This window comes from Phalaenopsis equestris, unplaced genomic scaffold (assembly GCF_001263595.1).
Source record: "Phalaenopsis equestris unplaced genomic scaffold, ASM126359v1 Scaffold001241, whole genome shotgun sequence".
NCBI lineage: Eukaryota > Viridiplantae > Streptophyta > Magnoliopsida > Asparagales > Orchidaceae > Phalaenopsis > Phalaenopsis equestris.
Window position 1 is genome coordinate 17,647 of NW_018165680.1, and position 11,241 is coordinate 28,887.

Below are 11,241 nucleotides of genomic sequence, written 5' to 3' on the forward strand. Positions count from 1 at the left end.
TATATATATATATTAAAGAAATGGTTGGATGCTATTATACGAGCCCTTATCATCTCTCATGCGTCTAAGAATTCAAATATCACACCCTACACTCGGGGGAATCAAACATTAGACCAGACAAGAGGGGGCTTACAACTGACAAATAGATGTTCGACCAATTGATCTGTGTACGCAGCGAAAGATTGCTTGAGGTTTTCTCATACATTTTGATATTTAATGAGAATTTTCAAAATGGATGAAAGGTGGTGGTTCATTGGTAAATAAAAAGTTTCGCAAGAATTTTAAATTAATATAACCCTATTTATTATCAATTTCCTTATCCAAGAAAAAAAATCGTTTTTTTAACAAAGGAATGATGGGCGGCATTCAGGAAGATCTACCAGCGCTACTGCGAAGAAATGGAGGAGCTTTCACTGGCGATAGCAGAGCTAATTGGGATGAGTCTCGCCGGCGACCGCGGGTGGTATCGCGACTTCTTTCAGGACGGGAGCGCGCTCGCACGCTGCAATTACTACCCAACATGCAAGCAGGCGGAGCTCACGCTGGGGACGGGCCCGCACGCCGATCCCAACGCTTTCACTATCTTGCAGCAGGATGAAGTCTACGGCCTCGAAGTCTTCACCGGCGGGCGGTGGTGCTCCGTTCGTCCCATCGCCGGCGCTCTCACCATCATCATTGGAGACACCTTTGAGGTATTTTGAGTACTATACCCGGCCCACCTAAACAAAATATTAAAGCGAAACCGGAGAGATTATTGGAGTATAACCATGAATATTATTAAGAGATTATTGGGGGCATTAATTCCAATAATGCCGCAATAACCCCTGAATAACTCCCAAATAACCTCGCGGTTTCACTCCAATAAACGCTCCTTAACCTTTGCATTTATACTTCAATATCTCTTTGCGCAACCCCTCACAATAACTTCATAATAATTCCCTAATAACCTAATAATCTCCGAGGTTTTACTTCAATAACCCCAATAACCTTCACGAGCGTTATATTATTAGAGTCTGCACGTAATTCTCCGTACATGTTCCGTATATAATAATTTCTAGTAAAATTTATTGAATAATATCCAGATTATTCTCCCAATAGTAATCTATTAAACTTAATTTTAAAGAATTATTTTGATATTTTCATAAACTCTTATAATTAAAATGATAATGGAGAACTATTTTGATAGTTTTACTCTATACTTTTGTTTCCAGCCGAGTTTTACTCGATCGTCTGCACTTCCATTCAATTAAAAAACCAAAAAAAAATGAATTTTGAAATCAAAATGAAATCACAGCCCCATTAATAAATTTGGATTGGAGCTGCAGGCGCTGAGTAACGGAGAGTACAGGAGCTGCGTCCATCGGGCGGTGGTGAATCCATTCAAAGAGAGGAGATCAATCGCCTATTTCGTCAGCCCGAGGAATGAGAAGGTCATCCGCCCACCGCCGGAGCTAATTTCCGGCGACGGCGATAGGAAATACCCAGATTTCACCTGGTTGCAGCTGCTGGAGTTCACTCAGAGTAGCCACCGCGCGGACGACAAAACGCTCCGCTGTTTCATTGATTATCTCCGCGCCTCGCCGGCGGCCAACTGATCATCGACGGGAAGTCATTTAATAAGTATCGCTGATGATAATAATGAGCGCGCACAACTGCGTATGCTTCTCGGCTGGTCGAGAGTATCTGAATGTACGAGGGTGTGTATTCGTGGTCTGTATTATGACGCCTGCATAAAGTTGGATTTTATACTCTAAATTTAAAAAATAAGATGGGAAAACCGCGTTCAGGAATAGCGGGGACAATTATTACTATTTCTGTAAAATTCAAATAAAATTAAGTGTATTTTACCGGACAATTATTACTATTTCTGTCAAAATGGCTCGTTGTTTGTGAACATCTCGTGTTCGGCTCGTTAACAAGTTTATGTTCGGCTTGTTCGCTAAGTTTTCGTTGGTGTTCGGCTCATTTTGACTCGAAATACTATTAATTATATATATATATGTTTAGTAGTCTTTTTAAAAAAATTAAATTGACTACAAGACTACAAAGATTTGTAATCAATTAAAAGTATTAATTAAGAAAATAGAATAAAAATTATTAAATTAGATTCAAATGATATTTTAAATCTTGTCTCAATCTTTAATATCTTATGGCTACGTGATTAGGATTGTCAAAACGAGTATTTGTTCGTGAAAGGCTCATTTTCGGCTCGCTAAACAAACGATCCGAACACGAACACACTTTTGGAGCTCGAAATATAAACGAGTCAAACACGAGCTGAGCCCGGGCTCCCTCTTGTTCAGCTCGTTTACACCCCTAGTCTTGATACAGTTTTGTGTCACAACTTCAATTAGGACCTCCCATGAAGGCCCTCAATTTAATATATGGGCAGGCTTACCTATACATGTGGCAGACCCTAATTGAGATCCTGATGCAAAACTGAATCATGACTCCTGATACAATAATTTTTTGTATTTTACATGGGAATTATTGTAAGAAAAAGTTTACAAAAATATCCCAACTTTTTTTATTTACATGTATAACCCGTAAACGTTCATATTTACGTATTTAATACTCAAATTATTAATACTACATTAAAAATATCACTATTATTATTTATAGAGTATTTATATCAAATAACATTTGATAATAATAGGCTCAGTCTGTATCAGTGTAAGAAATAAGCATATTGAATTGGGCTAAAACATTAATTTTTGAATCATGTGAGCCGAGCCTACTAAAAATATTTGAACTCACTGGCCTATTTACATTCCTTAATATAATATGTAAAAAAAATTTAATATTTTTTAAAAATTTAGACAATATATTCTCTTACACAACCTACAATAAGGACAAACAAAAATAAGGAATAAACACTGCAATAAAACATAAATACAACCATAAATTACAAATATAACAACTTTTGCTAAATTGCAAATATCCATCCAATATCCATTCATGTTTAAAGCCCCAATTAGTTGCAAGTCATGGAAAAGTGAAAACAAATTGGCGAATCATGGGCTTGTATTCGCCTCAATTCAATTAAGGGTCTGTTTGGAGCAGCTGTTGAATATTTATAATCTGCTGATAAGCAAATTATTCTGATAATCTGCAGATTATCAGAATAATCTAATAATCTGACAGAATAATCTGACTTGTTGTTTGGGGCAGCTTATTCATATTAGCTTATTGGTGGTTAAATAACATTCCTTGGGACAAGTTATTCAAAATAATTTATTAGTAGTATGCACTATATGATTCTGCGTTGGTTAATTCCTTTATGCACTATGTTTCTGTGCTACTAATAAGTTATTCTGAATAAGTTGTCTCAAACAGTTTTATTATATAGGAACAGGAATGTCATTTAACTACCAATAAGCTAATATGAATAAACTATCCCAAACAGCAAGCCAGGTTATTCTGATAATCTGCATATTATCAGAATAATCTGCTTATCAGCAATTATAAATAATCAACAGCTGCACAAAACAGACCCATAAAGGAATTAACTAACGTAGACGCAGTGCGGGAGGCTAACGTCGGTGTGAACACAATTAACAAACAGAACGCTGCTGCTCCCAATAAGCTGCCCCAAACGGGGGCAGCAGATAGATTCACTTTTTCTCTAACAACACATTGACTAATTAATAGACGTCGAGGCAAAATTCATCCAAGCTGCACCTTGTTTTTTGCTTTAAAAAAACAAGTATACCATGAGAATGATGAAGAAGGACGAGATCGCCTCCAATGTTCAATTTAATCAACATCGCATAATCACATGAGAGAAAAATTCATGAAATTTATAGATATTTTGTGGTAAAAGAAGTGGCTACTACACTCTTTATATACTTTGTAAAAACTAATCATTTTATTTGAAGGGGGAAGTGTCACTCTAAAGTATCTTGTACACTAATCAGTGTTCTTAAGAGGATGAAACCTATTACTAATGTAGTTAAACAGAGCAAGGTTTTGAGGTCTCAATCATCATTTGGCATCAATATAAAGAGGCATTCAATGACTATATGAAAAAAAAAATCAAAATAGACCTCCAAATTTGCCTAAATTGTAAGGAACTATTAGCATTTAAGAAACTAGTTGCAAAATCTTTTTTAGAAATAAGAGTTATAATAGTATGATTAATTCTATTATGAAGATTAGACGAAAGAAAAAAAATACTTAACAATGACAATGCAATTAATACCATAAATCTCCTAAATATCTTTACAAAATTTAGCTGTAAAACCATCATGGTGAGGGGTCTTATTAGACCCAATAGAGAAAAAAAATTTGCCAAAAATCACATCAAAAAAATCAAAAGTAAGATAAGAGCATTTTTCATAATTTTAAATATGATTAACCGAAAAAGCATTAGAGTCGCGGGCTTAATTATTAACAAGACAATTGAAAGCCTCATAAGAAATTGATACAACTTCTCTAGAAATATTATCTTGAGTATTGAAAACCAAATGATTGACAAAAAAATTTCTTAATAAATTTTTGACAACTTTTAATTTTAATTTTGGGAAAATTGCACACATATCACCCAATTCTTATGGATTTATCTATCTCAAACTAAAATTTCATTTTTACACACATACAACTTACCTATGGATGAAAAGATGAATTTGACTATTAAAAGATGATATTGAGTGCTAATTTTCATATGATATTCGTAATTAGAAAAGTTTAGGTGTGAGATAGTTAAATATGAAAGTTTTTTGTGCTATGTATGTAAAAGCCCCTTCAATTTTTTTTATATAAAAATTGGACATCATCATCACCATTAAAAAGCCAATAGCATTTCGCTATTTGTTTTAACCAGTTATATTCATAATATAAATCATCCGCTAATTAGGATTGAATAATAATTATCTATTCAAAAATAGAACTATCATCCAGTTTGTTATCCACAAGAGACATAGCCATAGGTTGTTGATTCTTTAAAGAATTAATATTATTAGAAATAAAACTATTACAAGCCCAAGAACAATTTTTAATACACAAGATAACTTTAATACTCAAGTAGAATTCACAAAATAAGTAAATTTATAATAACAGATTCAGTAATTTTTGTACATAAATCTACAAAGTGACTTATGAGAATTATCAAAATAAATAGCAATAGAAAAATGATCTAAAGTTAAATATTCAAAAATCATAAGAAAAAATGGATAACTTTTCTATCTGAAAATCATTGCAAAAAGCTATATCCAACAAACTCTTTATAGGAAATTATTTTTGTTGATTAAAGCAACTAAAAGATAATTCCTTATAAGGAAGGTCGATAAGCCTAGAGCTAAAAACAAAGTTATTAAAATCATCAATTTTACATGGTAATGGAGGAGAAACTTCAATTTTCACATCAAACTTTGTAATGCTATTAAAATCACCCAAAATAATCGAAATTTCGTGAATGTTATCAGTTAAAGAAGATAAAGAAATCAAAAGATCTTTTATACGAGTGACATTATTATCAGTATAAGTATATGTAATAATAAATTACTAATGAAGAGAATGAAATAATACCATAAATAAATTGAGCATGAAAGTTAAAAAACATAAAATTAATAGTAGTAGAATTCCATTTAATCCAAATTCTACTAAAATAAACCAAATAAAAATTAGAACTCTTTTGAAATGGCGATAAAAAAAATTATTGGAAAGAAAAGGATCAAAATTCGTGGCAAAAGAAATTTTGGTTTACAATAAGCAGAAAAGATCCAAGTTAAAATTCAAAATAAGATGCATACAGTCAAAAACACGAACAAAATTATTAAGACCTCTAACTTTCCAGCACATAAATTTAGGAAAAACGATAAAAATAAAAAATAAAAAAATCAAAGTTAATGAGAAGAACCAGCCCTTTTGTTATTCATTTTCTAAGCTTAGGGATAGAAATAGAGGAGGTACCCACAACATGCACATTAGATGAAATCCTAGAATTAATCAAAGTAGAAGACCTATTATAATTATTGCCTCTTTCATAATTTTGGGTCAAAGTAGAACTCTCCAAATGAGAATCTTTAACTGTAATATTGTAATCAGTAGACAAATCAACATGAACATTCACATTAGCATTATCATTAACATTATCAGAATGTAAATTCTCATGATTATTTATTCAAGAATCATTAGACACAATGAGATCCTTATTACTACTATATTAATGCAAAGTAATAGGAGAAATTTTATTAGCAAGAAGTATTTCACCCTCTTCTTTCTCAATCTCTATGTGACTTTTAGCTATATTCACAGTTCATAGGCACGATACTTAAAGTATTAGAAACATGTAATATCGAGGAGCAGATACAGCAGAATCCACAAAAGATGATTGTTTCTAATCCTTTGACTCTAAAAATTATTGTTATAATTCTTATTATTGCTCCTAAAAGTTGGAATCATATTCACTTGAGAAATATAAACATTTTTAGGGAAATGCCAATATCATGCCCAAAAGTAGAACATGTTTTACAAATATTAGATCACCATTCATAAACAACTTGCTGAATAATGTCATGACCATTCAAATTCAAGGAAATAAATTTGGGAAAAGTGAAATCAATATCCATTTGAATTTTAGCACGAGCAAAAGTTAATCTAGATCCTTTGACCATTAAAGAGTCAACAACAAGGGGAATACCAAATTTACTGGCAATTTTTGAACTATCTGTCTTTGACTAACAAAACAGAGGAAGGTTAGACAAACTCAAATAGGAATATCTTTAAATTCTTCCCTTCTATGCTTAAAATTTAGGTGTACAACCTTTTTAAAAAAAATTGTCATAAATAAACCTTGAAGCACCTGATAACACCGAATAAATATCTTCTATACAATTAAATTTAAAAAGAAAGAAACTATAACAAATAGCAAAAGCTCTACATAACCCTTTAGTTTCCAAATCTTACCGAGAGTCTGTAAAAGATTTCCATAAAAAGCTCGCTTAGAGAATAACCAACCAGAGCCACACATCTCATTGCCTTGAACCATCATCAATGTATTGTCTCGGGTACGAAACTTTTCTTCAAAACTGGGAATATATGATAAATAAGAAAAAAAAATTAGGGATGTGAGAAGAGATTAAGTTTTTCAAGTTCAAGGATTGAGAATGTTCCTGAACATAGCAAAAAGAAGAGGGTGGGAAGAACTTGGAACCATGAAAAAATAATGGGCAAAAGCCCCTAAATCCATGATCTCACTAGAATTCGAGAAAGGAGAAACCCTTAGAGCCTTTTCCACAATAAGAGGAAAAGGAGAGAAGGAAAACCAAAATCCAAGAAGAAGACAAAATCGCCAGTGCTTCCCTCCAAAAACTTAAAGAGAAACAAAATGAAAGAATGGAAAAGAAAAAAAACAAGAGAAAACATCCTTGAGAAAGAGAAGGAGGCCTCTCTCGATGAAACCTTAAAATCACCTAAGAGCCGTTATAGCCTTCTAAGTGAAAATTCCTTTAATCTTCACAGTAATCGTGCTAAATCTATTTTTTTACTTTAATCACGTACTTTTTTCTACAGTGAAAAATCTAGAAACAGACTTATAAATCTGAGGACCATGTACAAGTCTCACAAATTCAATCAGGCTCATCAATTCATATTTTATAGTGATCTAACTAAATCTAAGAGCCTCTCATCATGATCAATTTTCTTTCTCTATTTCTTATTCTCTTTTTTATATTCTTACAAGTAAGATCTACATATCATCTATAGTGAAATTTAAATTCAACATGATACCCAAATTAAATTAAAATCAGCAATCCAAAATAGCCACAGCTAAACACTTTATAGAATGTCCTAAAAAAATTGGCTTGCCTTTTCTATTTTTATCACCTTTCGCCAAAATATGTACCTCACACCGTCAATTTAAGAGAATGGACAGTTGATTTTTTGAACTACCAAATCAATGTATTTACACATGTCATGACAAATCATTGAGAATTTGATAAAAATAAAAAAATATGAGTTGCAGCTTTATAATGAATTCCGATTTGAGTGAGAATTTGAAAAAAAAAAGGTAGATTTGTAAATATCCATGTTTTGGGTGATATGAAAGGGATAAAGGCTAATTTCATAAAGCCCTGAAGATAAAAATGCCACTGCGAAGGGCTGTTCATGCTAAATGCTCCCATAGAAAATAACTGTAGGAGGATTACCATGTCAGACACATGCTGAAAATATAAACAAAAGACTTGAGACATTTATGCTTAAACAGAAAATAACAGTAGGACACCAATTTTTTAATTAAATATTTTCCCAAACTTCATAAAGCTTCGAGAAAGCCTTAATTTTCTACTTAAACGACCAAAATTTTAAACATTTATGTAATCAACACTTAAACAATAACTCACAGTTCTGAAAGACATGAACATATTAAACAATAAAAAAATCAACAATCCACATAGACAATTTTATTATCTTACATATTATTGTGTAGTTCATTTCAGAATATAATTTATATTTTGCACCCAAAAAGTTAAGCAACTTGGTGTTGCAGTTTAGATTATCAAGACCTGGGCCAACCAAACATGGCTAGAATCAGCCCAACAATGTCGCCATTAAGAAGAGCCCTCAGAAACTTCTGCTTCTGTGGTGTATATGGTGGATATCTTGCAGATACTTCTCCACCGAAACTCCTGCGCAGAACAGCCTTCTTGTGGCTGAAGGCATCAAAAGAAAATTTTCCATGATACGAGCCCACTCCACTCTCTCCTACTCCTCCAAATGGCAGATTTGGGTTCGCAAACTGCAACGATTCAATCACAAACTTATGAGAATTTAAGATCATGGAAAATGAGTCACGATCATGTTTATAAATACGAAACTAGACCGGTCAGTTCGACCGGTTTAATTGTGAACGGGTTATTCGACCGGTTCAGTCCAAGCTTACAATCGTTTCTGCATAAAACATGTCCAGTTCGGTTTTCAAAGTACCGACCAACTTTAACTTTTTTTATTTTGATTGAATACTAGAAATAAAATATTTAAATTAAAAATGGAGAAAAAACAGTATCTAAAAATTTTGATTTAAAATATTATTCAAAATAGTAAAAAATTGAGTGTCTTAAATTAAAATATTATTTATTGAATGAATAAAAATAAAATTATTGCATAAATTTTTCTATTATTTGTATTATATTAAAATAATTTTAAGATTTATTCCGTCATCCGATTCAACTTCTGGTTCAGAACTTTGAACCTCTTCTTCTTCCGGTTCGATGACCTTTCCGATTTTCACAACCTCACTGATAAATCAATAAGAAAAATCAAGCCATGATTATTTTCAAAATATTGAGCTGAGTTGTTGAAGTATTGGCAAGCAGAACCGGTGGGACTAATATGAATTATATGAAGTGAAAGAAGAAAATAAAATGCTTACATGCATGGTTGTGTCATTGATAAGAATTCCACCAGCAGAGACACTTCTGACAAAATTTTCCTCAAATTTCTTGTTCTGGGAGAAGAGATAAGCGGCCAGAGGCTTTGGCTTTGAGTTTATCACATCAAAACATTCCTCCATATTGTCAACCTTTGCAGATCATAGATGGATAAAACACAAAATAAATTATTAATGCAGTGATAATGCTAGCCAATGTGCATCAGATGGGTATGTTTTTGTGAAATTTACATACATACCGTGCAGTTTTGATGTATTTACATATCTAATACCCAAAGATTGATATTTACACTTATAACACGTTGTTGCCATAAGCCTATCGATGAAAAGGTGTACTTTACTTTTAAAAAAATAGTGATGGGGATATTTTTTATGTTATGTTAAAGATTTGAGTGGGGTATATATGTAAATATGAATGTTTAGGTGTTAGATATATAAATACATAAGATTTATGTGGTATGTATGCAAATGCCCCTTTTTTTAAAGAAAGGAAAGATAAGGAAGAAAGTGCCAAAATGATCCCCAATCTCTTTGCCAAATGATCCCCGGCTCTTTGCACGAGCCATTTTAGCTCCAGCGGGATTATTTCGGCCACTACTAAAAAAATCTAAGGATTAATTTGACACTTCTATAAACTCTATGATTAAAATAGCCCCATACAAAAATCAGTAGACAATTTTGACACTTCTTGCATAAAATAAGTTCGTGAGTTTGACGAAACTCGCAAATTCAAATAAAGAAATATAAATGTTTGAATATGAAAATACAATCTTACAGTGACAATAGGAAGCAAAGGGCCAAAAACCTCCTCCTGCATTATCAAAGAATCATGTGGAACATCTAACAACAGAGTGGGACCAATCTTTCTGTTATGTCAAAGAAAAAGAGTGGCAAGTTCACATAATTATAATATATTACACTTAAAATCTCAGAAAAAATACTAAATTCTCAGGGGGAAAAAAAAAGCTTACAGAAGCTTCTCGTCTCTTGTTCCTCCATGAATGATCTTCCCTGAAACTTTTTCGTCGTCCAAGAGTCGACATACGCGTGCAAAATGATTTGAATTCACTACACGAGAAAGGTCCTCGGACTGCAAAGGATTCTCTCCATAAAATTTCTCAATAGAAACTTTTAGAGCATCAACCTATGAAATGGGAAATGAAAGTAAGAGTCCAACAATGGCATAAAAGCACCAAATTAAACAAAAATTCTCACTAATTTCGGAGCGAATGATTTTGTTGTTATAATATAATCTGGTGCCAAACAAGCTTGTCCATTATTGGATCCCCATTTGCCGACAACAATTCTTTTCGATGCAGCCTGAAATAAAAATATATAAATATAATTTTTAGTATTATAAGGACATTTATGTAATTTAATAAAGCAACAAAAATTTTATTTATGGATATACTTTCAGGTTAACATCAGAGTCCACAACAAGAGGACATTTTCCACCAAGTTCCAAAACTACTGGTGTTAAGTGCTTTGCAGCAGCAGCCATAACAATGCGACCAATTTTTGCATTTCCTGAAAATTTTTCAAACCATCATAATTGATGGAAAGCTGAAACGTATGATAGCCCAGCATTAAAGAGAATGAAGAACTCCAGAAAAATTTCGGCAATCAATAAATTCGAACAAAGATCAGAAATAAAAAAAATAAATCATATACATATATATATCCTCGACTATAGAAAATTGATCTCGTTTAGTATTTGACAAATTATTTTATATAGTTGGAGTCTAAATTTGAGAAATGTGATATTTTGGGATTAAATTAGTTACCCAAGAATAACCGGGGTGTATTTTGAAATTTAATCTCATATATATCTATATCTATATATATATATATAT

The 11,241-nt window shown here is 32.3% G+C and overlaps 2 protein-coding genes across 2 annotated transcripts in view; one reads left to right on the plus strand and one right to left on the minus strand.

The window, feature by feature from the left end:
- LOC110033626 (gibberellin 20 oxidase 2-like) overlaps positions 1 to 1,754 on the plus strand; it is a 2,955-nt gene extending 1,201 nt beyond the window's left edge. The window contains 2 exon segments of the mRNA XM_020737667.1: positions 371 to 692; positions 1,326 to 1,754. Of these exon segments, the coding sequence (XP_020593326.1) occupies positions 371 to 692; positions 1,326 to 1,754 (751 nt within the window).
- Positions 1,755 to 8,364: 6,610 nt separating this feature from the next.
- LOC110033634 (aldehyde dehydrogenase family 3 member H1-like) overlaps positions 8,365 to 11,241 on the minus strand; it is a 28,765-nt gene continuing 25,888 nt past the window's right edge. Inside the window, exons 5-10 of the mRNA XM_020737678.1 lie at positions 10,800 to 10,915; positions 10,604 to 10,708; positions 10,360 to 10,532; positions 10,164 to 10,254; positions 9,371 to 9,520; positions 8,365 to 8,737 (exon numbers count right to left, since the gene is read on the minus strand). Coding sequence (XP_020593337.1) covers positions 8,498 to 8,737; positions 9,371 to 9,520; positions 10,164 to 10,254; positions 10,360 to 10,532; positions 10,604 to 10,708; positions 10,800 to 10,915 — 875 coding nt within the window. The 3' untranslated portion in view covers positions 8,365 to 8,497. The remainder of the gene's footprint in view (positions 8,738 to 9,370; positions 9,521 to 10,163; positions 10,255 to 10,359; positions 10,533 to 10,603; positions 10,709 to 10,799; positions 10,916 to 11,241) is intronic.